General features: G+C 36.2%; 6 protein-coding genes across 8 annotated transcripts; 4 read left to right on the forward strand and 2 right to left on the reverse strand.

The window, feature by feature from the left end:
• Positions 1-901: 901 nt before the first annotated feature.
• Positions 902-3,255, forward strand: LOC109858601 (translin). Its single transcript, XM_020436028.1, has 5 exons — positions 902-1,703; positions 2,157-2,262; positions 2,385-2,600; positions 2,693-2,772; positions 2,832-3,255. The coding sequence occupies exons 1-5, from the start codon at positions 1,632-1,634 to the stop codon at positions 3,066-3,068; spliced, it is 711 nt and encodes a 236-aa protein (XP_020291617.1). The 5' UTR covers positions 902-1,631; the 3' UTR covers positions 3,069-3,255.
• A 333-nt stretch (positions 3,256-3,588) lies between these two features.
• LOC109858602 (glyoxylate/hydroxypyruvate reductase A-like) lies at positions 3,589-5,598 on the reverse strand. The gene is made up of 4 exons (XM_020436030.1): positions 5,201-5,598; positions 4,343-4,717; positions 3,892-4,256; positions 3,589-3,802 (listed from the first exon to the last, which is right to left on the reverse strand). Exons 1-4 carry the CDS (start codon positions 5,460-5,462, stop codon positions 3,671-3,673), a joined length of 1,134 nt encoding a protein of 377 aa, XP_020291619.1. The 5' UTR covers positions 5,463-5,598; the 3' UTR covers positions 3,589-3,670.
• Positions 5,599-6,555: 957 nt separating this feature from the next.
• LOC109858620 (enhancer of polycomb homolog 1-like) lies at positions 6,556-12,671 on the forward strand. Of its 2 annotated transcripts, none has more exons than XM_020436054.1 (10): positions 6,556-7,008; positions 7,962-8,100; positions 8,217-8,488; positions 8,686-8,942; positions 9,020-9,152; positions 9,255-9,554; positions 9,901-10,052; positions 10,127-10,261; positions 10,378-11,472; positions 11,632-12,671. In XM_020436054.1, exons 1-10 carry the CDS (start codon positions 6,856-6,858, stop codon positions 11,747-11,749), a joined length of 2,754 nt encoding a protein of 917 aa, XP_020291643.1. In that variant the 5' UTR covers positions 6,556-6,855; the 3' UTR covers positions 11,750-12,671. The 2 variants fall into 2 exon arrangements, with proteins under 2 accessions (XP_020291643.1, XP_020291644.1); XM_020436055.1 differs by having other exon boundaries at positions 8,217-8,458.
• Positions 12,672-17,804: 5,133 nt separating this feature from the next.
• Positions 17,805-23,102, forward strand: LOC109858611 (fanconi-associated nuclease 1-like). The gene is made up of 9 exons (XM_020436042.1): positions 17,805-18,923; positions 19,272-19,616; positions 19,713-20,887; positions 20,976-21,107; positions 21,225-21,671; positions 21,754-22,171; positions 22,280-22,402; positions 22,540-22,650; positions 22,884-23,102. The coding sequence occupies exons 2-9, from the start codon at positions 19,497-19,499 to the stop codon at positions 22,935-22,937; spliced, it is 2,580 nt and encodes an 859-aa protein (XP_020291631.1). The 5' UTR covers positions 17,805-18,923; positions 19,272-19,496; the 3' UTR covers positions 22,938-23,102.
• Positions 22,669-24,705, reverse strand: LOC109858612 (NAD-dependent protein deacylase sirtuin-5, mitochondrial-like). Its single transcript, XM_020436043.1, has 5 exons — positions 24,301-24,705; positions 23,876-24,090; positions 23,620-23,762; positions 23,203-23,353; positions 22,669-22,785 (listed from the first exon to the last, which is right to left on the reverse strand). The coding sequence occupies exons 1-5, from the start codon at positions 24,550-24,552 to the stop codon at positions 22,731-22,733; spliced, it is 816 nt and encodes a 271-aa protein (XP_020291632.1). The 5' UTR covers positions 24,553-24,705; the 3' UTR covers positions 22,669-22,730.
• A 102-nt stretch (positions 24,706-24,807) lies between these two features.
• LOC109858603 (mediator of RNA polymerase II transcription subunit 8) lies at positions 24,808-26,688 on the forward strand. 2 transcript variants are annotated; one of them, XM_020436031.1, is made up of 6 exons: positions 24,808-25,122; positions 25,231-25,476; positions 25,717-25,725; positions 25,959-26,129; positions 26,226-26,334; positions 26,416-26,688. In XM_020436031.1, the coding sequence occupies exons 1-6, from the start codon at positions 24,958-24,960 to the stop codon at positions 26,490-26,492; spliced, it is 777 nt and encodes a 258-aa protein (XP_020291620.1). In that variant the 5' UTR covers positions 24,808-24,957; the 3' UTR covers positions 26,493-26,688. The 2 variants fall into 2 exon arrangements, with proteins under 2 accessions (XP_020291620.1, XP_020291621.1); XM_020436032.1 differs by lacking the exon at positions 25,717-25,725 and having other exon boundaries at positions 26,416-26,502.
• The last annotated feature ends 11 nt before the right edge of the window (positions 26,689-26,699 follow it).

Consider the following 26,699-nt stretch of genomic DNA (forward strand, 5'->3'; position numbering starts at 1 on the left):
CGCGACCCGCGAAATGGGAGCGTTATTACACGGTAATTTAACGAGATCCCGCAAACCCATCAAGCGAGCAGCGAGACAAACGCTGTTATTAGTCGAGGTTATTAGTTCGAACTGAATGCAAGCCGAGAGAGAGAGAGAGAGAGAGAGAAAGAGAGAGACAGAAAATTAAAAACTCTTAACATAAAGAGAAAAATATATAAATCTTCTCGATTCTGATTTTTGATTCACATATAATCTTCAAATATACGCGGAGAAGATGTAGAAAATATCCGTGGAAATCTCGGTGCTCATCAAATTTATACCGGTTTGCGGATAGAAACGAGAATCTTTCTCTCTCTTTCTCTCTCTCTCTCTCTTTCTACCTGCGAATGACGAGAATGTCATGTTTCAGATATACTTCCGATTATCGGTATACCCGACAGGCCAGCGATCCCTTCGCGATTCACGTCATGCTAACAACTCGAGCGCGATGAGCTCGAGCGAACGTGGGCGCGCGAGGATTTTTTCGCAAAACGAGTCTCTGCGCGCCGCGAGATGTTGGCGCGGTTGCTGGTTCGACCGCGCGGCGGTATCGGGATCAATGACATGTGCCCGCGGATTCTCTCCCTCTTTGGGCGGGGTGCGCATCCTCTTTGCGACCTGCGTGCTTGAAGCCGCTCTGGCAGTGGTGTATGCAGAATTCCGAGTCGCCGCCTTCCTCGACTTCCTTCGCGCACGGAGAGCAGCAGGACCTACTGGTTTCTATTTATACACACCTTGAACGGCCGCGAGACCTTGCAACGGACACGCTTGCTCTTGCAACGGCCGAGGAGGAGCCTCTTCGTTCGAACTCGAAATTTCCTACGTAAGCCGCACTAGACGCGCGCGCGCGCGCGCGAGGATTTAATACGCAACTGAAAAATCAAGAAATTAAATTAGTTGTACGTGCGTTAATGATAAACATAAAGAAGACTGATATAAAATTTTACTTTGGCGAATATAAAAAAACAGAAGAGAAAAAAGAAGATAAAATCAATTTGAGCTAGGATATTATTTGATCAGAAAGAAGCAACAGAGATAGCTAACGCTTGTAAAAAAGCGGTCTAAAGTTATCACGTGTATCGTCAGGAAATAGCCATGTGTTTTTGAAGAGTATCATTGTTTTAAATAATTAATTCAAATATTCTTCTATACATTTATTAAAATGGCTGGCGCGCAACAAGCGCGACTGCAAGTATATGACTTGTTTGGAGGTTCACGGCGAGTTTTTTTTACAGAGAAATAAACAAAAATGTTTTTAACACACAAAACTTATACTTATATGTATCTTATTGTATCTTGTCTATTTCCAAAATAATTATAAATAATGGATTGCCAACGACTCACCTGAACAAATCGAGTGGCTCGCTTCGAGTAATGTTTGTAGTGTTTTGAGCAAGTTTTTCACCTCTTGAGTGTTACGGCGCTGCCATCTGTGAAAAATTGAGCCAACTGTTTCGCAGCTTCGGAGATCAAACGATCACGTGGATTTCTGTAAAATTTGAACGTGCGCAGTTTACACACAGCGCAACACAAATTGCCGAAACAATTGTAGTAGCAGCAGGTAGCAGATATTTTTTTTGCAGCAACCGGAAACAAGAACGGAAGATATTATGGCTGTTAGAATAACAGAGATTTTCAATTCGTTTCAAGATTATCTGAACAATGAACAAGAAATACGCGAGGTGTGTATCGGTGTTGTTTGAAAACAATCGTGCTCTTTTTTTAGGTTAGATTAAATCACAGCTCTTCGATCATCGACTAGTGATGTCCGTATTTTTTAAATCTCGATTTGTCAATATTTGCCGTGAGATCAACAATTTGCGATAAAATTCGCAGAATTTTGCATCCAGGTGGTTTTTGCGAAGTAACAATTTGATCTTTAAACTGTGTCTTTTGTAGAAAGTATTTTGTGTTTACATACATACCATATGAGGTGTCACTGACCCTTCCAACGGTGTATATCTGTGTGTGCATGCACAAGGCCAGAATGTTATTTTCTATTATCGTCTCAGAATATATATAAATTTATTAAAATATCTAAAATTCAGTGATCAAAAATGCATTTTATATTACTTCAAACTGTTTTATATTACTTTTGTCAAATTAAAAAATTTATAAAATTCGTTCTCTTGCAGCAAATTCGTGTCATTGTAAAAAATATTGAGAAGAGTGCCAGAGATATCGTGATGATATTGCAAAATATTCACAATACAGTGTATGACACAGCAGAAGAGAATGTAGGTACGTATCTCACACATCTGTATATGATCTCAATCTGTAAGCTTATATCATATGTAGGAATTATTCTGTAGTTAATTAAAGTGACGACCACATATGTATGTGTTTTTTATTACAACTTACAGCTGTAGCGGAATATTGCACAAAAGCAAGAGAAATATTTGGTGAAGTTAGAACGCAATATGCAACTTTAGCACAAGTGGTGCCATCTAATCAATATTATCGCTACAATGATCAGTGGCGTTTTGTTACTCAGAGGTTGTGCTTTCTAGCTGCTCTAGTAACATATTTAGAAGTTAAGATTTTGGTCACCAAAGAGGCTGTTGCAGAAATATTAGGAAGTGTGTACTGATATAACAAAATACTTATTTTTATGCATCACATCGTGCTTTTTACAATAAAAGTAAGAACATATTTATTGTATATTTTGCAGTAAAAAATAATAGAGAGGACGGTTTCCACTTAGATCTGGAAGATTTTTTATTGGGTCTGCTCCAACTGTCGGCTGAATTGGTATGTATTTTCTATAGCTCTATCACGTAGATAGTTTTATAATGACCTGTTTCTTTTAGAGCCGTTTTGCTGTAAATAGTGTCACAAATGGTGATTACGATCGGCCCATAGAAATCGCAAGATTCGTTAACGAACTGAACGCTGGGTTCCGACTGCTAAACTTAAAGAACGATATGTTAAGAAAACGTTTTGACGCGCTCAAATACGATGTAAAAAAGATCGAGGAAGTAGTGTATGATTTATGTATCCGTGGTTTGAAACCATCTCCACGGCCTACTGAAGACACGGCCCACTAAATAGATTTCTATATTTTTTGGTATATTTTATATTGATATATCTTTACATGTGCATAATACTAAATATAAAAAATTTGAAAAATATAGTGTTCATATACATATATATATATATATATATAATATATAAACGGCAACAGCTGGTTTTTGTTTATAAGAATTTTTACTGCCTTGACTTCACTGATTTAAATTTTTGAGTATATATGTTATATATATGTATAATTATTATAGTAAAAGTAATGTTTTTATTTAAAAATATGATTTACATTTACATTGTAAAGAAATATATATAAATGTATATAAATAATTATTTTATAATCCATCCATTAATTACATAAGTGTATTATATAAAAAAGTAATTTATAAATTCTTAGTATCAGAAGCACAGTGTATACAACAAATTGGGATATAAAAGTTTTATTATTTATTTCCAAATCACATAAAATATACCTACGTATATCTTTATTTACTATAAATATTTATTTACAATATAAAATATATATAAATCTTGAATTTTCGACACACACACACATGTATATATATACATATATATTGTAGTATTTTAACATGTTATATAACATTTGTAACACAATCTTGTATAACAATTAATAGCCTTTATCAAAATCGAAAACGTTCAGCAAATTTTCTCCTTTTACGTATTTAGCGTAATTTGTGGCAAACAGCTTTGCAATGTCTTCCGTGCGCGATATACCGGAAACATGTGGCGATATAGTTACCTGCGAAACATATGTTAATGGTTTTGTTTCAATGACACAATTTTATCGTTCGGTATACTTGGCATATAATTTTGGCAAATGACGTTTACTTGCGGAAAACTCCATAATTTGCTTTCTTTTGGCAACGGCTCTTCCTCGAACACGTCTAAAATTGCACCCGAGATCCATTTCTGCTCAAGCGCGTTTATCAGATCTGATTCTCTAATAACAGAACCACGTCCTATGTTGATGAAAACGGTATCCTTGTCCTTGCAACGCTGCAGGACGTTCCCATTCAAAAGCCCCACTGTGTTCGGAGTCGACGGCAGTACGTTAATTATATAATCACAATTTTCCAAGATGTCCGACAATTTTTCCACGGTCCTGTGCTCATCGAGATAAGGTAACTCCTCATTCGGAACACTGCGTGTCATGCCCCAGACGGTAGTGCCGAATATTTTTAAGTTTCGCGCGACTATGAGGAGAAAAAAAATGATTTTTTTTAGAAGAGAAATTATTTTCCTGATGTTATATTTACAACATACTGTATTTACAACATACTGAACTTTCCTATCGTTCCCAGACCCAAGATGCCTATAGTCAGATCATGTATGCGTCTGTGATTTGTAACTTTGCCATCGTTCGTCCATACAGAAAGCTTTTGATTCTCGTACTGCCGTCGTTGATCACGCTCGAAGTTGACAATCTGCGCTATAACGTATTCGGACATGGCCAAACCGAATGATTCGTCCGAGAAACGAGTAAGTATGTAATTTCTTTGCGCTGCTTGTACGTGGGGAATAAAATTGTCCAAACCCGCCCATGTCGCCTGTATCCACTTGACAGACGTCAACTTGTTCGCATAAGGTATCAATAAATCGCAATCGGCCACCAATATTTCCGCTGCGTTGAGTTTCGTCAAGGTGTCCGCCTGTCCTGTTTGTTAAAAAAAAAAATATATATATATATACATGTACTTTAAAAAAGACAACATAAAAAGATTACGTATAACTTTTTATTTTTTACATATGATTATTTTGCAGCAAGTATCGCATGTGTAATTTAGCGTAAACGCAGTGTTAATTGCATTTCTTAATTATGTACAAATTATATAAGATAGGAGAAAACCAGTTTTTTTTTTTTCGCGGTAATATCGCCGATGACTGTGTTTCTTGTTGTTTCGCCGCGCGTTCGATTCTACGCGCCAAAAGATTCGAACTCATCCGAGATTTCCCGCTCGGGTGCGTCGTCTGCGCGCGTTCTCACGTAAACAAGGTGGGAGATCGCAGTGAGAAGTGGGAAGTCGACACGTGCTTTTCGATAAAAGGGGTGTCGGTGACACGCGGGTGATCGAGTAATTAAAAAAGCGTGTTATGCGGCACGTGTGCGTTGCGACGAGCGCACGTGAGACGTCGATACCTGGCAATACGTCTGAAACACACAGGTTCGGCAAACGCGATCGCAAGTGGTAAGATAACCTAGGAAGCGCGGACAAAACCGCGATTATATGCGTCATGTCGCACCGTCCGTCGTTGTGTCGCTCGTTTTTATTTCGCCTCGCGACTTCCGCGCGAGTAATCACGTGAGTCAAGCGTGAGCGTTTTTGCGCGAACGTTTTGCACTGAAATGATAATGACGAAGCGATTGTGTGATTCGCGTTGACCAGATCACCGAGGCGCATTTCAACGACGGACGCTGCACGTGGGCAGCTTCAATTGATAACGATAGGTTTGTTCGTTTTTAGCTGCACTCCCTGCACTTTGTCTTTTGTTTTTTTGTTTTCTTTTCTCGCGCAACTCAATATTACGCACTTTTCGTATTTTTTACTTAAAAATAAATGCGAGAGATGTTGCGTCAGGAGTGAGTGAAAAAAAAAAGATTCGAGCACACGTGAGATGATATGTGTGATTTCGCATTTAGCGCGACTCGATGACTGACGTTATTCTATAGCCAATAGTAGCGAACTTGAGATATAGCGACATCTGTGCAGAAACTGCGAGACGCGAGCGCGAATGTTACAAAAGCGGGAGCCAAGGCCTTTCTTTTTATATGAATATAAAAAAATTATCGTTTACTAATAAAAATGTTTTTCCCCTTTTGCTTGATGCAATATAATTACGTATCGTAATTTAAAAACAAAGTATTAAAGAAGATACGATGCAAACGCAAAAAAAGAATTATATTTTAACGGATGAAAGATACTGTTTATTTTAAATAACTTTTTATGTAAATGTTTTTTTGATAAGATTTATTTTTGTCAAACTTTGAAAACGAACTTTTATATATATATATATATATATGTTTAAGTAAATTAAAGTGATACGAAATCCCTGATGAAACAATTTTTCAGAATGTTTTAGTTTATTGTTTAGAATTTTTCTACAATTGTTTATATATGTTGAAAAAAATCTAAAACCTCTAATAAAATCTTCCTTAGAATTTGTCTACAAGTTGAAACGTAAAGCTGATGAATGTGAAGTTTTTTTGCATCAGGGACATGCGCTTCACATCAGTCGTACGTGATTATGCGAGTCCGTGACGCTGCGCCTAATACGCCCAGGCAAATGCTCGCGCTTCTGTGCAAAATTCGTGTGGGAGTGGCTTAAGTGAAGTTTACCGCGTCTCTTTCAAAACGCTTATGTGAACTCGCGTTAAAGCGGGAGCGGTTCGCCAATAGGAACAAGGGCCACGCCGGTGGCAGCGGCGGCAACGCGTCGATTCCCGCGCGACACACGTCGGTCCGCGGAACTGCACGGCGGCGGCCGAACGTGTTAAATGGCTGTGCGTCGGCCATGATGGCTTTGAGAAGGGACCGTGTCACGCAAACATGTTTTCAAAGTGATATATCTCGTTTGGTGACTGAGTGACCGTGTTCCAGCGCGATGGCCGAGGAACGATGAGGCCCTGAGCGCTCTCTGTGCCGGGTAATTCGGCCCCAGGGCCCCCAGCCAGGCCTCTAAAGGCAGGTCTACGGCATACCACAAACCCGAGGCCCCCCTCAGCCGATCCGACTGGCCTCACGGTGCGGCCAGCCATCCTTGGTTGTCAACACGCGCGAGTCAGCCGCCCTCAGGATGAGCAAGCTGTCGTTCAGGGCGCGCGCCCTGGACGCCTCCAAGCCCATGCCGATCTACATGGCCGAGGAACTACCGGATCTGCCAGATTATTCAGCCATTAACCGCGCGGTGCCCCAAATGCCCAGCGGCATGGAAAAGGAGGAGGAATGCGTAAGTCGGAGCATCCAGCCTCTCGTTCCAGCATGTTTTCCCCGTCCGCCATCTTACCCACGGGCGTGCGATTTCGTAAACAACCGGCAGATGGCGATTCACCTGTTCATTTACAACTTAGAAAATTTGTTAATTTTTCCTTTTTAACGTTATTATCAACTTGTCTAACACACCGTCTCATTTTCCCGATATTTTTTTGTTTCTGATTTGACTTCCTATAATGGCTGACAACGTTTGGTTCGTTGGCAACTGCGAGCTTTTCACACCGCATTCTCTTGCATTGGCTTCTTGTGTCAAAATGTCAAATATTTCTCTGTTTGACGTATTGACAATATTTTTATCATGATTTTCAGAAATACAAATGTTTTAAATTGAAATATACAATAACCTCGAGAACTTGGTTCTGCAATAAAACTCTACATTAGCTGTATTGCTACTGTTGTTTTGTTGACTTTGTTGTGGAACTCGCGTTGAACTACTTACAAACATATTTGCACTTATATACACAATGTTGTAATGATGCAGATATTTACATTCCTTAAATATACTGTAATACTTTGTGGTCTAATTGTTAAATAGATTTTGATATCTATTTTTATAACAAATTTGTCAACTATTATTATGGACACTTGTGTTGCGGAAATGTGATTATTGTTCTTTATCGATAAATGAGTAAACATGTAAAAAAATAACAAAAGTCAACAAATTTATGATATTCTAGCAAAACAGACTAGTAATCATTTAAAAAAGAGTTTTAAACTAAAACATGTTGGATAATATTTTATATTTCAAAAAGTTTATATATATGTGACATATATATGAGTTTTTGAAACAATATTTTTGTAAAAAGATTTATTGTGAATGTGTTTTGTGTAATACATGAAAGAGATATTAACAATTGACTTGTAAAGGCAAAATGTAATTTTAATTAAGTCATTCTACTTGTTAAACAGGAGCATCATCTTCAACGAGCAATATGCACTGGTCTTATTATTCCAACTCCTGAAGTAACCGATCTGGCAGATGTGGAAGCTTATGACAAAATATATCCTGCTGATTATAAGCTGCCACGCCAATTAATACACATGCAACGTAAGTGAATGTTATAAAATAATAAAATTTCAATTTTATTATTTTATAATAAGTTTATATAATTTTGTGTGTAAAAAAAACATTAAAGCATTAATGGTATTATTTTCTTTTTACAGCCTTTGCTATGGAACAAGATATACCTGACTATGATATGGATTCAGAAGATGAAAAATGGGTTGCAGTACAAAGTCGCAAAATGGACTTAACTCCTCTCCAATTTGAAGAAATGATGGATCGTTTGGAGAAGAGTTCAGGACAAACTGTAGTTACCATCAATGAAGCCAAGTCACTGTTAAAAGAGGATGATGATTTAATTACCGCAGTTTTTGACTATTGGCTTAATAAGCGTCTCAAAACTGTGAGCATATTTTTGCAGTCTAATTTTAAGGTTATGTTGCATTGGCTTACATATGTATGCAGAAGTAAATTATCTATATACCAATATTGTGCATATTGGAATGTACATAAATGTCATTTGGACGTGCTTATTTTCGTGTTTACAGAAATCGTTGCCAGTTTTGTTCACATTTCTGAATAATTTTTTCAACAACTTTTCATATTGACAATGTGATTTATTTTTTACAGCAACACCCATTGTTATTAACGGTTAAAACGGAAAATCGATTTGGCTCGGCTACCAACAATCCATATCTTGCGTTTAGGCGACGTACCGAGAAAATGCAAACTCGGAAAAATCGTAAAAACGATGAGACTAGCTACGAAAAAATGTTAAAGCTTCGTAGGGATCTTAGTAGAGCAGTCACGCTTCTAGAAATGGTAAAACGCAGAGAGAAAACGAAACGGGAACATTTGCATCTCACAATTGAGATTTATGAGAAACGGTATGTTGTCACTCGATAACATTTTTACATAAATTTCGTATTTACTCTAAATTAAGAAACGATACCTGTCTTTACAGATATCAAGCGCAAGACTTCAGTGGACAAATATTGGCAGAAGTGTCGGCGTTAAAGACACCGAGACCAGCGTTTGCTCCGCTATTTACCAATCAGTTTGGCGTTCATCAAAATTGGACAAACAAAGTCTGTAAAGTATGTAAACCCACACATAAAAAACGTCTCAATATCTCAGTAAAAAATAATATCATTTTTCTCTATAAATTACTTAATAATACTGCTTTACTTGTAATCTAGGACGAAGTAGTGCCCAGGAAAGAAAAGAGGCAGTACAAGAAACGGAAACATAAAACGGATAGAAGAGGCGGAAATTTAGATGATACTGGCGTTCGTAGCGGAGCCGGTAGTGGCAGCCGAGGGAGTCGTCCAGGAGTTCTTGGAAGCGGGCTGGACCCGCTCATCAGTTCTGATGAAGAAAGTTCGCTTCCATCTCATTCGCACACCCAGACCTCGATACCCTCCGACCGCGATGATGAAGACACCGCAGACGAGGGTCAATTTGTCTTTCGTCGAAATAGAAATAGCACTTATTTACCGGTGAGTCTCATCTGTTTCTTTTTATCCTAGAGATATCAATTTCAAAATCTGGTTTGTTTGAATAATTTATTAATTATTTGAAGTTACACAGATTGATATCATAGAATTTATGTTGTGTTGAATTTTTATTTGTTATATTTTGATCACTATCTGTTATTGTTATATCTCATGAATCATTCCTGAGTTGGAATTGATCGACTGATGTATCGATGAAATATATGTATGTTTTTAGATTTCTTCCGTGAATATCCCTTGTATTTGAGTAGATATTTAAAACAAGTACGGGAAATAGTCTTAAAACTTCTCTTTTTTCAGAATTGTAGATATAGAGTTTTTCTCCTTACAGCCTGTATCAGGTGGTTTTGGAAATTGGCCTTGGTGCGATAAAAGCGAGGGTGGTTTGGCTGACAAGAAGTATAGGTTTGCTTTAACTAGCATCAGCAAACCGGTGCCAAGATGTATCGGTCTCGCACGACGGAGAATTGGTCGAGGTGGCAGGTACGATGCGCGAAATAAAAAAATTTGTTCGCTGGAAAATGCAATGCTTGTTTAACACTGGTGACAATTTACAGAGTGATATTAGACCGCTGCACAGCCGATATGGACGAAATGTGGTCTTCTTTAGATTTCACAATACATGATTCTCAGCGTGATAATGCAGATTCGAACGAGACTGCCACAGCGACGACTACTGTCAAGCAAGAATGGTAACGCGCTTGTGTTTATATTTAGTAGCACATAGTATCATAGTATCTATCAGTAAAGTTAATACATATATATTTTTGTATCGCACATGCTACATTTGCGTTTTTTCGTGTTGCAGGTTGCATTTTCGACCAAAGACTCCGCCAGTGTCGGTGCACAGTCCAAGCGAGGAAAGTAGTTACGACACAGACTCGGATGTAGAGCCGTTAGTGTCCCGATCCAAGCTTCCATACCCGTTCCCGCCCGAAGCGACGTCCATATGCATCGAGGTGGAACCGGAACGTGCGAGCGATGAATCACCGTTTGCAACGGAGTTCAACATTGCGGATTATTTCGCAGGAGACGGTGTATCGGACTTCGAGCTCGCGATAGCGGGTCTCAGTAGTAATACGGGTAGTTCGTGCGTCAGTGGATTGACGGACAGTAACGTGAACGAATCGCGGACAGACGAACTCGGAAGTTCCCATGTCACGGTTATGCCGCTTACGAATAATCTGTTCGCGCCTCTCGCGACGACGCAGCAGATTCGGCCTTCTCAGTGCAGTGGTGGTTTTAGTGGTGATTCTAGTGTTGTACATACTTGTACAAGTTCTTCATTAATTCCTCCCCCGTCGTCGTCCTCCGTTGTCCCGTGTACCATTACCCAAGCCGCGGCATCGAGCACAGTGTTCGCGCAATGCACTGTCGGTGCCGCAGTCGATGCGCAGTCGAATCACCAGTCCAAGCAACAACACAGACAATTACCGAACAATAGTACCGCTGCCTCCATTCTATCGAAATCCTTGACTAGTCCGACAAATAATAGGAATGGCGGTAGCTGCGGCAGTGGCGGTAGTGTTGGTAGTAGTGCGAACGTTAGAGTGTTCAGTGCGACCACCGCGAGCAGTGGTGGTGGTGGTGGTGGTGGTGGTGGTAGTGGTAACGTTAGTGGCATCACAAACTTCGGCAACAGTCACCAGAACGGCCCGCTGTCACACATAAACAACTCTAACAATCTGACTAACAGTACCCACATTGTGAATAATCAACAGTCCACGTTAGTTCTACCGCAGAAGCATCCACCGTCCAATTTGCTACCCAGCCTGATAGCGCAAAGTAAATTGGCGAGCCTCGCGAGGCAACAGCAACAGCAGCAGCAGCAGCAGCAGCAACAGACGCAGAATCAGGCGCAACAAGTCCCAACATCCGGGGAAATTACGCTTAGTAGTAATAGGTAATTTCATTTTCATTCATAATAATATTTTTGAACCAAAGAAATTTAGAAAGAGTAACGAATTTTTTTTCTTCTGCAAGTACTTATACTTGTCGCATGTTGGTGCGATTCTTGATCACAACCAACATTAGAATTTAGTGATTATTGAATTGTTCATAGTGAATCTTTGGATATGGAGGTGGATGGGGTGGACAGTTCGCCGTGCGACAGCAAGCCGCAGCAGCAACAGCTTGTACGGGCGAACAAAACAAATTCACTAGCGATGGAAGTGACATGATGCCTGCTATCGGCACCCCTGTTGCCGCCAATACGTCACTGGGGGCTTCGCTAATTCTTTTACCTTGCCTATGATGTGTCTGCATCGGACGGGGAAATCGGAGATGCGTACTGAGGATACTACCGCGCTATGAACCGACGCGAGAAAAAAAAGAGCGATACGGCTAGGTACAATTGCAAAACTGCTCCTTCGATCAGTTGCTTTCTTGCGGCGAGACAAATAAGCGATAACGTGGATTCTAATACAAGTAACAAGTTTACCGTTTTCTGTTTATTGTGAGGATTATGGTTTGATAAAAGGGATATGCATTCTCCAAATTTATTTTCCTTGCTCGTTAAATCAATATCCATAATCGTCCAATCTTGAATCTGATAATGCAGACAATGATCAGTGATTCTATTTATTTAGAGTTTTCCGTATTGTGAGTTTCCTTCAAATCAAAACAAAAAATGGCAATTAATATCTAATCAGTAAATTTGACTTGTGAAAGATTATAAGTTAATTATAGAAAAACTATATATACATGTAATTAAATGCTTTTCAATTAACGCATGCAATAATTGTTTTATCAGTTTGAAAATCAACAATAGTTTTATTTGTTTGAAGCAAGGAAAAACGTAAATTGGAAATCTAAAATGCAAATTACAATGTTAATTAACAATTACATTGTTTATTCTCACAGTAAATTATATATACATATGTATATATATAATTAAAAAAAATTTCTAGTTATCGATACAAAATAACTAAGCGTGTACATACAGCAAGCTTTCTCAAACACAACATTAATCACTAAATTATCGAAATTCTGGCTTAGAAAGAATGGCTGTACTATATCTCATTCATAAAACATAGAGGCTTTGATTTTTATTGGAAGAATATGTAATGAATAAATATAATTTATATATATAGCTCAATATTATCAGCAATTACAATACTTATTATATTATTTTAATCAATATAATAACATTATTATTATTGTTGTTGTTGTTGTTATTATTATTATTATTATTATTTGAACGGTAAAATTTTTCCAGAATCCTTATCATTGTCTTACGAATTTTATGCCAAAATTAAAATGAACTCTATTGGATACATGAATTTGTTTATGATAGAAAATTGTACTTTCGCTCTTTCGATAAGCAACAACTACAGACAAACAAAAAAACAAATTAATTTCTCGCAAAAGTGTATGATTTTTCCATGAAGTATATGATTTTTAGCGTACAAGGTTCCGATTCGAGAGTATTACGTGGGTTTTTTATACATATTGTAATGCTATTTTCTTGTATGTATAATATTACGTTAAAAAGGCTTCCAGGCTGTGAAATGTCGACGCTGCTATTATCAATCCTTGATAGCATTAAGTTATTGGAATCGTGAGAGAACTCTTTTTTCAGTAATTATCAAAAAAAAAAAAAAAAAAAAACACTTGTTTTGATACCTGCATTGTCACAGACAAATGTGCGACTCTGACTCGAGCGAATATAATTTTAGTAATGTTGTCGTGTTTGGAAAGCTTGTATCGCAGAAACTCGCGAAAGTATCATATACTGTGTTAGAATCTACAAAGTTTACTAAATGGGGCAATGTATAAGGATACTTATGTCTTTCACATTATAGCGACTGAAACTATCGTTATCGATGTATAGAGATGTAATTAACGAAGTACTTCGAGCAAAGGTATTTGGCAAAGTAGATATAACGATCGATATTAAATTCAATTGACTTTGAAGGCAAGATTAACTAAGACAACTTTATATACGTGTGTTCTTCTACGTACGAAACTCAATTTATTTCGTAATCTTTTTTTTTTTTTTTTTTTTTATCTTTCCCATGCGAATGAATTTAATGAAATAGGATTATAAAAGCGAGCATTACGAAACCGCACCCTCCATATCTGTCTGTCCTTTTATATAGATTCGAGAATATTTTATCGACAAATATAAACGACGAAAGTGATGATACGTGTTCTTATTTAAAAAACTTAAAAAAAAAAAATAGAATTCTTATGCGTTATTTGATCGCAATGTGAATAAATGGAAATTTATCGCTTGTCGGAGAATTCCAAGTGAAATTCGGGCGTGTCGTTATTAACATTCGCGTTTGCTCTCCGAAAAAGCAAAACACCAAATTAAATTCATTCTTTGTGCGCGCAACACACGTAATTTGCCGCAAAGTCCAAGCGATAGAGTCTCACTGTGTTGATACAACTGAACAAATTAATCTTGGGCGGTAACCTAAAGTGTACACAATCGACTCGAGCAAAAAACATGTTCACATCTAATCGACATGCTCTTCCTCTATGTAAACGAGAAATGTTGTACGTTTTTCTCTGAACCTCGACTTTTTATTACCTCGAAAAAAAAAAAAAAAAAAGATCAACAACACACATAGCATCTCTTAGGTTTTCACATGTGTCATGTGTCTGTCGCACTCTCTTCCTCTTTGGTCTTTCTATACGCACCCATCTCCCATTTTGCCACTTTGACAAAATGCAAGCGGTGTGAAACTGTAGAAAGCACATGAAAGAAAAAAACGAGAGAATATACCTTCACAATCGAACTGAAAGTACGTCGATTTGTTTTTTGTGTATTTTTATTTTAAACACACACGCGCGCGCGAAAAAGTAAATTGTTTCAGAAACACATGATGATGAAATTCGGAACAAATTAATTTTTTGTCGAGATGATCTGACGTGAAAATCTATGACACCCTTCTGTATCTTACTATCCATTACTATCTTCTATATATACATATATATACATATATGGATATATTTAAAAATCCATATTTTACTTTGACATATATCAGTAGTTGTACACTACACTTTTCCCTGTTCCTGTAAACTTTAGAACAGCAAAGAAAGGTGAAGTAATGAATCCGAGATTTACATATAAACTCACAATTGTTATTCGCTGCAATATTGAAAATTCGCGCAAGTACACTGATCATTGAGTGATTATATAAGAGGAAATTTCTAATCTATTATCCGTGAACGTCTGGTTTTTCGAAGAAACCAACTCTTTGCAATAAAAAGCAATGAGACGATTATTTATCGCCAGCCGTAACGCTAGAGAACGGAGGTATATAAGATTAATGGTGCGAATATTACAAATTGTAGGGAGACTTTTGAAATAATACGAAATATGAAACAAAAAAAAAAAAAAAGGATATATTGTATATATAAAAATAATTACGCTTACTGTATCTCTTACTTTTAGGTAATTAACTAAATAACTGTAATTATATATATGAAAAAAAAAGATGTTGTTGTGGTAGGCGCACAGCGAAAATGTGTACGAGAATTTATGAATTCAAGACGATTTTAGAAAAGGAGGAGTAATAAAGAAAAATTTTATCCTGGATAGGACTTATTATTTTGTTAAGGTCTTCACACTTTCTCGCCTGTACATTATCTAACATTTTTGTGAAATCCGTTTTCTGACACATATTTGTACATAAAATCTCTTTAGATACTCTCATTGTTTCTCTCGTTTTTCTCAGACTCACTGTTGCGCGCGAAGCCGTATCCTCCATTCTTCTCCACCTTGTTCGCTGGTGTACTCGTAGCACTTAGCTTTTATAAACGTTATTTGCTCGCCCATAAAAAAAAAAACCACACACACACACACATCACACACACGGAATACAGTTGAAAAATATGTACTGCGTACGTATACGCCACTGTATATCGAGATCTTTAGTATCGCCTTGAAGAGAAATACAAAAAAAAAAAACAAAAAATAAGAAAAGAAGCGACAACTCTTCCGCCAATTGATTTTGAGAAGAACGAGCGATTTTATGTGAATAACAAAAAAAAAACCAAACTTGTTCGAGAACGTATTTGTAAAGAAAACAAAAAAAAGAAGAAGAAGTAATCTGTTTATTTTAGTTGGAACGCTTTAAAAACAAAATATATATATACATATAGTAGTATATGGATTTTTATATAAAATTTATTAATGTTAAAAATAACGAGACCCACACACAATAGCCATTAAAATTTAAATAAAACGTCGAGAATCATTAAGATTTGATCGCTCCAACCAAAGACTGAGTTCGCTTTACATTTCTGATTTGGCAAACACGAAATTCCACTGTGTGACTAAGACCGAACGTCGTCCGTGTCTTTGCGATAAAGTCGCGATAGAAAAACTTTTTTTTTTTTTTTTTGTTTTTCTTTCATTTTTATCGGACTCTCGGAGATTGTGCGTGAGATTAAAAACTTGTGTAAAAGTTGTATCGTTATACACAACAACGCGCGCTGTAAAAATCACAATCTAATCTCGATGGCGGGGATAATCAAATTGGGAAAAACTAAGAGATCTCTCTCGGTCGTATCAAACGGTGTGACTTCGTGTTTACCTAATTCGTTGCATTCGCGAAAAAAAAAACAATAGTACATCATGTAAGAATAGAAGTAAGACAAATCAATGCAAATATATTCAGAGAGAGAGAGAGAGAGAGAGAGAGAGAGTGATGTGACGAGATGAAGGAAAGAACAGAGAAAAAATAAGGCTACCGACTCGAATAACGAAAAAAGATTATATATATATATATATCAAGGGATTGGAATGAGCTTACGGTTTCAATAGATGATCCAAACGAGAGAAAGCTCTACAACATTTTCTGCGTGTTAAACAGATTTACGATTAATATCGATTGACGCGTCGAAACACGATGTATCTACTTGTACGTGTATTTTATTCTGTGAATATATATATATAAATATACATAGTAGGGCTTCTGTGTCGCTGTGCGACAGGAAGATTAAATCTGGGAAAAAAAACAAAAAGAAATGACGCTTTAACCAAAGCTCCAATTTGAAAAAAAAAAAAAAAAAAAAAAAAAAAACGAAACTTCGGGCGCGAGTATAATGAAAGAATGTTTCTCGAGAGAATAATTGTATAGTGTGCGTCTCGGAGAACTTGGGAGGAAGAAGAGGAGAGAGAGTAAGCTCTTACATAGAGAGAGAAGGGATCGTGAGAGAGGGAGAGAGAGAGAGAGAGAGAGGAGAGATGTAGAGAGTTCTATATAATTACATATATAGAATATTTGCTCTAGAGAACAGCCTTTCGACTTGTTCTTCGAATATAATACGTCATTTAATCTTCTGTCACCTGATAACACCTTTTTGCTGAGAGAGGGTAACGCGCTTGTTTCCAATTGTCAAACGATTCGGCGAATCACCATCAGATTGTAATTGTCAAAATATATTGAAAAATATACAGGTCTTATTTAGAAAATAACTTAGTGTACACTTCTGGCGAATATATAATTTTTTTTTTTTTCCTCAACAACAAACACGCGCGGCGCGTACGCACCTGTGCGCACTCTTGGTTTGCGTGATAATAACAAAGTAGTATGTGTAACAACGGAGTTATTATTGCTTAAGAATTTAAATCTCTTCAGAGAGACGGTTTATCTAACAATAAGCAAAGGAGAGATAATATTTCTTTTATTTATATCGTGTATATTACTTAAGGTAGAATAGAAAGTGTGAGAGTGAGAGAGAGGGAGAGAGAAAGAGAGAGAGTGTGAGAGAGAGAGAGAGAGAGGTGTTACCAGGTAGATGAGTTAACACACACATTTCCGACAACTTATGTATAGTGACCTAAGTATTAATACTCGTAACAATTGCAATTAAACAGCACGATAGAAAAAAAAAAAAAAAAACGATGTAACTAAATGAGTGTATATAAGTAAGTCAATTTACGGGTTGCATTTTGGCTATTAAATATATTCTAACTACTATCTGTAACTCTCTTATCTGGTAGGGGAAAGGGGGAAAGAAAAACCAAGAGAAAAAAAAAACAAAATTGGCGAACTTAACGAAACGACTATTGTACATATTCGTATACATATGTACGTACATACACATAACATTTATAGCTCGCGCGAGCTTGTACAATATATAAAATGCAAACATGACGTACATATAAAAATACACACATACATATATATATATATATATATATAAATATGAATATATAAAACGAGGGAAAGAGAGAGAATGCAGTGCGTTAAAAAAAAAAAACCACCGCTGTATGCAAGTATCTCCGAGTAAAGCATGTCGGCAAGTCGAAAGCAATTCTAAAAAATTGTTTTGTATTTCTTCTTCTTATTATTATTATTATTACTATTATTATTAGTATTATTATTGCATTACACGTATATGTTTCGTGCGCTACAATATAGCAACGAGATATTATTTTTAAACATATCGGACACGAATTCTGTTTTTCACGCAGCAAAGCTTTCTTGTTTCTCGGACAAAAACGAGAGATCGCTGTTACGATTCAACTACGTCGATAGTGCGACGTGATAAAATTACGCTTGTAGACACATAAATACCGATCGATAAAAATTTGATAAAACCGCAAGTCTGCAAGAAAATAAATTCTGATTACATTGGCTGATCAAACTGGTTTTTTTTTTTTTTTTTTGTTTTTTTGGGAGAGGGACAGCCCGTCTGTATGTTGCGTCAGTAATTTAATAAGTTTGCAACAAGAAAATATCAGATATTTTTTTTGTCACTCAATTGTTCAAACGAAAAGTTGATCGATTAAAAATTTGAAACGTCTTTCTCTCAGGAAACTAAGTTTTTTTTAAAAAAAGTTTTAAAGTAAAAAGGTTTTTTTTTTAGAAATATAGAAGATGGTTAGGAAATATAGAATTTCCTCTTTGTAGTAAAAAAAAAAACAAAAAAACAATTGTGTTCTTACAGTTCTTGAAGTTAACATTTTATTCTTGAGTACAATAAGTGCGCGAGTCTTTGACGATGTAACCGTCGCAATGAAACAAACAATATTTATGTTATCTACGAGATATATCTACGAATATTTATTTAATATCGCAAACGCAAAAATAATGTTTATTCTCGATTGGCAAGAAAAAAATTCAACAGGAGAGTTAGGTTGGATTAGATTAGATTCTTTACGTTTGGTACGCCACATGTATTTCCCGCCATTATCGCGACTCCGCGCTTGTGCACTGAATATTAACCTTACCTGTGACTTCTTATCGCACGAAGCAGATAGATCGCGAGTTTGAGCGCTGGGACAAAAGACGGGTTTTGTATACGGTGTTTTTCCCCTCGTGTGTTTGTGGATTTATTATTGTCGACTCTTCCTCCGCTTTTGCATGCGACTTCTGGATTTTTATTTGTAAGGTAAGACGCGAATAAGCAAATAATATAGCAAAAGTTTTTATATTCGGTTTTCAATTGATTCTTCGGCATTCGCTTGTATAGCTTTGAAGTATAACGAGAAAGACATATATTTAACACTATTTACGTCGTTGATACTTATTCTAACAGCGGTATACGATTTATAATTTTAATTCCATTGCGTTTTAAACAAAATAATCTCGACGATAACTTGTGTACGAACTGTGTGTAGATATTTGACATTAGTTTAAATTAAGTTTCATCGTCTTAATAAGAGATAGGATAATGTATGAAGAAAACAATAAAGATTGAGAAGCAACACGATTTAGAATGATCTGCTTGCTCCTCTAGGTGCGGGAGAATGCGTTTCGAGTGCATTTGCGGTCGAAATCGATGTCGTATCGTTGCAAACGATTCTTCTTTCAATAAGTGCATGTCACATACATGATATGTAAAAAACTACTTTATTTTTGTTTTTTTGTATATATATATATAAATATTATTGCGACACACGCATACATGTGACATTATCTCTCCTGGATACATTCTGTGCCGAAAAAGAAAACAAAATATATCATGGCACAAACCAGAATAGACCAGTTCTATAAAGTCACAAATAGAAAGACGAAAGTTGCCAATGAAAATTATAGCATAAAGAAGTCTTCTAAACTCAGGAACACAATTGTGGATAAAACAGTAAGTTAATTGGTTATTATTTAAAGTACATATATAAGTTAAATAATTTTTTTCTCTTTAACACGATGAATATTAATTGTTTCTGTTATTCAATAGGAGGAACAATCATCACAAAAAGTAATATCTATCATATACAACAAGCGAAGTCCACGCAAAGGAAACAGAAGACAAAAAATGGCGCAAAGTAATAATAGCTCGTCAGATAGTCAGTCTTTGCTGAACACTTCAAAGAACAGTCCAACTAAAGTTACGCAGACTAAAACTGTGACGTCGCCAATCACTAATTCTCCTAGAAATTCATATTCTCCCGCATCTTCCGGTAGCTCAAAGTTTACTCCAAAAACAGCGTCTCCAATAAAAAACGCATTCGAAAGAACACGGAGAAACGCAAATTTGATACGCAAAAAATTATTCAAAGATAAACTAGATGAAATGATCTCCGAAGTGATAGAAAATCTGAATTTGGCGAAAGAAGGTGCTATTGCTAACAATGATATCGACTTGGAGAAAGTCTATGCTAGTGGAGATCCAAGGTACAAATACAATTGTATTGACACCACAACTTCGATGAGATACGAAATCAACGACGTAGTCGTGCCTACAGAAATGACATCGTATCATTTCTTTTTAATGGTTGTTACTGTTTTTTCTAAGCCGATTAATTGCGGATATTTCGGTGAGAATGAGTTGGATTTGATATACAAGCTGATTACGCTGTCGAGGAATGCGCAAGCTTTATTTGTACGCATGCTGAAAAGGAAGCACACGTGGCACAGGATAAGCAGCATCGATTACAAGGACGTGTCTAGCGATTTAAAGCCGGTTTTTGACGAGCTTGTATCGCACACGATTTTTAAAACTAGTCTGAAAGACGAGGATACAACTGTTTTGATAAATTTGCTGTCAGCGGATGAAATTCGAAAGCTGTGTCAAGAATTGAAGATCAACGCTGGCGGAAAAAAGAAGAATCACATAGAAGCGATCATGCAGTTGTGCAAAAAAACAAAATCGTTATTTCCCGGCATGCCGAGTCCCGCTGTTAAAGTACGCTCGTCGGTCATCAAGCGATTGGGGGATTGTGTTTTATTGAACACTACAGTAAAAGAATTGGTTGATCGAATAATTACGTTACTGATGCCCAATCGGGATCCTACGGAAACTTTATACGATACATTTTTCACGATATTGAAAGTTGAAAAAAAAGAAGTGAAGCTTCCAGAAGTAATAATAAGTGATTTTCCTCTCTTTTCCAGTAAAAAGCACTTGCTAGAGTATGTAACAAGTTTTGTCTCATCTTACGTTTTGGTATATTTTTAATCTTTTTTTTTTTTATGAATCTTTATTTAAATTTTTTTACAGTTATATAGAAGCTAAAAGCGCGCTAACGAATATATTGAGTGCGATTGAAGACAAGGAATGGAATATTGTACGAGAACTTGGGGATTTAGCTTTTGAACGTTTGCCTCTTCTACTGGAAATGGAAGGGCAAAGGTAAGAAAATAAAATTTCTTAAATGGATGTGAGTGGTAGTTGTTCAACTGTTTGAAAAGACTATGTAAAAACCAATTCGCAAAATTTATTTTTGTATCGTGCGTCTGTATTTTACAGTCTTAAAGATTCCGCACTACCTCAGCATGTCAGACACTTTATGCCGGGTTACATGTGGCTCAAAGTTCTGTCCAAAAGCATCGATGCATTTAAAAAGACCAAAGAATTTTCAAAGGCAATCGAATTTTTGCAGACGTTAATAAATCAGCAGTGTCATATGAAAAATAAAAAAGGACAATGGTACTGCGAATTGATCAAGATAGAAAATTTTCACAAGAAGAATCTTGACGATAGTGTCGCGCTACTTTCGAAGGCAGTAAAAGCCAAAAACCTAACGGAAGTCGATAGATTAGATCTGTTAGATAGAGCGGAGAAACTTGTTAAGAGAAAAACCGGCATTAGCCAGCAAGCGAAAGAAGCTGCGAAAAATATATTAGATAATGTGCTCAACAGAGCGCGGCCAACGCATCATATAAATAACAATACAATACAAGGGACGTTATGTAGGTAAGTTCCATAAGACGAGTCTTCTTAAGTAAAAATCATCTCTTATATTATTTATGAAAATATACATTTTTTTTTTTCACAGCAATGTTACACAGAAGAAAAGTAACTGGTGTATTATCAATGACGAATATCAACAGTTGTATGGCTCGGTTGAAAATCTAGCGTTATATCATTACAAACAGGAGGGATATTTAAGCGGTGTGCACTGCGAGGGTGCGTTTCCGGTTCTCCTGTTTGGCATATTATTTTGGGAAGAAATTTACAATATAAACATTCCCGGCGCTCACGTGTCACCGTACCAAGACGCACCGTTGGATTTATATTCCTCGCAATTTTATGAGAATAGAAAGGAGCAGATCGATATGAAACTTGAGATCGTACGAAAATTCGATGTAGAGACTTTAAGTAAACATTTGCAAGATAATTTCAATTTACGTTGCGAATACAAGTCCGTCGCTAATTCCCAAGGCAATATTTTCAGCGACAAAAATAGTCTTCAAGTAAACAATTAATATCTAATAATAATTACTGAAATATATGTGTGTATATATACACATGTATACATTTACTAATGGCAAATATATATATATATACATTTTTATTTTCAGGAACTGACTGTTTGTTTGGGAGTAGAAGGAATTGTTGGGATTTGTGAGCGACTCATTCACAATTTTATACTTTGGAGAGCTGGATTTCCAGATTTAATTGTGTGGAACATACATAAAAAACAAGTGAGCATGTATATTATTTGAAGAGCTGAGATATAAACAAACATTAAAAATCAAGTATTTTGTATATATTTACTTGTGTCTTTAACAAACGTAAGTTGCATCAAATTGCAAATTTTATGACTGTACTTCGTTTTTAGCACAAGATTGTGGAAGTAAAGGGTCCAGGTGATACACTGTCAACTAAACAAAAATTGTGGTTGGACTATTTGAGTCAACTCGGACTGAATGTAGAAGTATGTTATTGTGAGGTAGATATTAAATTGTTTTAAATATAAAAGAGCTTATATATAAGTATATTTATTACATATGTCGTAACATTTCAATCCTTTCAAGGCGCCAATGCTTCTGTCACAGTAACAGTACAAGGTCCTTTGAAATGATACCTGTGTGAAAAAAATAATTTATTAAAAACTTTCGTATATCTTATAAAATAATCTCAAACCGTAAATGTATAAATATATAAACTGTTTTTCTTTTACAGTCCGATGCGCAGTCACGAGGAGTTAAACGAAAACATTCAACAACTGAGATATAAAATATCAACCGTGTTTTGCGGCCGAATTGATCAGAATTATCGTACAATAAGCGAAACGTCCAAAAACTACCTTGCGTCGGACATAGCTTTCCGATTGTAAAGATTTTAACTTAAACGTCACATTTGTGCGCAAGAGATAAAGATTAAATATGTATTTTTACTTAATTCAGAGTCTGTTAATATGCATAAATATTAGCAAGAGTATTTTTTGCAAGATACTAAGAGAAGTGAGTTTAACAAATGAAAATTTATTTTATATACTTACTGAAATTTTCCTGTTCCCGGGGTTTCTTCTATATTGAATTCCGCGACAGGTACGTTACGTTGCGCTACTTGCGGCGCAAACATTGCCGCTGGATACACAATCGCTGAAGTTCCAATGACCAAGCAAGCGTCGCAAGTATCAACAATATCACCTGTAATAAATTTTGAAAGAGAATAATATCGAAATCTATTTGTTTCTTATTATATATGTGTATGTAACAATATTGAGATTGTTTTTTTCATTCATTTTAATTTTTTCTTACATATTTTATAACGTGACATGCTTTTTATTTTTGTAATAAAAGTTTAAGTTGATTTTGTGTGATTTTTGTTTAAACTATTTTGTCATATATTTTATACAAGAAGACACATGTACATATATATATGTATATTTATTAAATAAAATAAAATTACGTACGAGCTTTTTCTAGCACATTTTCGTCCAACTGTTCGCCAAACCACACAACATCAGGTCGCAACAACGCTCCGCAACCTTCGACTTCACAATGCGGCAAATCTTCTCTCGGAATATCAGAAGACGTGATGCTCGGATCAGGAGATCTATTTAAATACATGTTGCCAAATCAGATCGATGAAAGGAAGAGCGTAATATTGACAAATAAGCCATGCATCTCGATATCTCTGATCACGTTGTAGATTGCACGATAACGTACCCTTTTCCCGCCAATGCCGGACAGATCGGCAATTTCTCATTAACGGCAACATTGCGACATTTGGTACAGCGTGTTTTATACAACGAGCCGTGGAGTTCTATGATATCCTGCGCTCCGGCTTTTTGATGCAATCCGTCAATGTTCTGTGTCACAATTGATACTCTTTTACCTTCTGCTATTTTGCGTTTTTGAAACTCCGCCACGGCTTCGTGTGCCTAAAAGAAGAGAAATAGCCCAATTATATTTTGTTACATACATTGTTATACAAACGAAGATTTAATTTTAATTTTTTTAAAGTAAAATTGAATTTAATTACTTGAAATTAAAAAACTGTATGACAAGCTTGATTATCTGCAGTTTTTTACGCGATTTGTAGATAATTTCAATTGAAAAAAAACAAAAAGGTTTTTTAATTATTAAAGTACCTTGTTCGGTTTGACTTTGCTGACCAATTGCCTGCGATATTCGTAAAATTCCCAGACCAACGAAGGATTTGCCGCAAATGCTTCTGGCGTCGCGAGATTCGGCGCCTGGTATTTGCGCCAAAATCCACCGGCACCTCTGAAAGTCGGCACACCGGATTCTGCGGAGATTCCGCTACCGCTTAAAATCAAAATATTGCTGGCGTTCGAAAGAACCTCCCGAAAAGACTTCATAACGTTGTTTATGAGTGTCATCAATTGATAGAAAATAAATATAAATTACAAATGATCAGTTAAAACAATTCCTGCGAGCAATCAAAATGACGTTGTGTTTATGCTGATCAGCTGATTGACAAACAGCTGAACTGATGCGCCAGAGAAGTGTATAAAATTTGGTACTTTGACAAGAACCATTTTAGATCGACTGATGATAAACTATGTACCAAAGTTTAGGTTTAGGGTTGGTCTAGATTAGGTTAGGTTAGGTTAGGGTTAGCGAATAATCGTCGAGCAATGCATGCGAGCCACGCGCGAGCAGTTGGTAAAGCTATTACGCGACGAAGATATTGAAAAAAAAACGTGGAGGCAGAAAATATAAAATAAAATATAACACAGTGTAACTTCGCATCATATAGTTACATTTTATCAAAATATCACATAATGCAAAGAGAGGAGAAACAATTGGATTCAGCTTTGGAGGCTATCATAATGCGAGTGAACGATCTCAAGACTGCGATCGCCGCGATGATCTTCAAGCTGGAACACGAGTACGAAACTTTGAACTGGCCGAATTTTCTCGACAATTTTGCTCTCATTTCGGGCCATGTAAGTATCTTTTCTGTTTCATTAATCAGTTCAATAATAGTATTTTTAAATTCGTTCATTCTCTTTATACATACAATTGTTATTTGTATTCCGTATGTATGTGTGCAGTTCAGTAGTCTCTCGAAGATTCTCAGCCACGACAAAGCGCCGAATCTCAGGAATCTGACAGTTTTGCCGTTACGCTTAAGTCCAGAAAAGGATGAAGAACTGCTTCGACTGACTGAAGGTAGAATTCCTACGTTCGCACATGACTTGGTTCCAGATTACTTGAGAACAAAGTTAGAACCCCAAGCGGAACAGAAGATGATGCAGTTGGAAGCCAAAGCTGCGAATGTTAACATTGACACCTCACATGTAAGAGGCATAAACTTTTTACATGTTTTGTTTTGTGCTCACTATTTTATTATTAAATTCTTTTTCAAGATATGTAATTCGGAATTGTTCAAATTACATATACAAGCCATGTTGCAATTGTGCAAAAAATAATTGTAAAAATATATCAAACAATTAAATATAAGTACATGTATTTAAGATAGATACATTGAAGCTAACTGAAAATGTTCTATTTTTCTGTGCTAACTAAACAACTCCTAGGACTACAATGTAAGCTACTAAATCAGATAGCTTCAGCTTTGCCAGTTCCATTCGCTTTGGGCTGAGATATGATATATGTCGCAAGCCTACTTGTAGCTATATATAAATAGCTATAGATATATAATATCTGAGATATATGTTTGCTACGCCAGTCAGAGATTTCCCAAATGGTCCATTTAGCGAGTGGAACACACAGATTTTGCCGTGCGTTAAATTTTCTGCTAACTTATGTTGGATTTCAGAAACAACTGACACAGTACACAAAGGTAATTAATCATGTGTTGGAAATAACGAGTAAGGCACGTGAGGAATGGGAGAGCGAGGCTGGAGCCAGGGCAACGCAAGCGCAGACTTACAGCACCGCAGACACTCACACCCTGTTAGGTGCAGTTTACGCCGGTAAAGGACTAAAGGTAAGTTATTGTAAAAGAAACGAAATTTATAGTATTTAAAAAAGGAATAAAGTTTTTTACAGGAATATATATATTTTTTTTTTTTTGCGTTCATAGACTGATTCTATACAAATGGTTCAATCCGGTGTGAGCCCAGTACCTAATAGCATGATGGTAGGCAGACCGGGCAATCAGCAGCAGACACCAGGCTTGGGCAATCCACCAAGTAAATAATTATCTGAGAATTTTCACTTTTTGCACAATTATGGATGTTTATAGTAATATCTGCCGTAATATCTTTCCACAGTGGGACAAATGAACAAAGCTCCAAGTGCAATAAAAACAAATATCAAAGCGGCATCGCAAATTCATCCCTACAGATAAGGAGTATACAATATTTATAAGATTTAGAGACTAGTAATAGTAATAATAAGATTTAAAGACTAATAATAATAATAATACACTGGTATGTTCCTAAGATTAATTAAAAAATAAGTTTCACCACATGATCTAATTGAATATGTAAATAGGATCTAAGAAACTTTTTTTAATATACATATAAGATGTGAAAAACTTGCCAAAAAAATAATG

Source organism: Pseudomyrmex gracilis, unplaced genomic scaffold, assembly GCF_002006095.1.
Source record: "Pseudomyrmex gracilis isolate BER0280 unplaced genomic scaffold, ASM200609v1 scaffold_214, whole genome shotgun sequence".
Lineage (NCBI taxonomy): Eukaryota > Metazoa > Arthropoda > Insecta > Hymenoptera > Formicidae > Pseudomyrmex > Pseudomyrmex gracilis.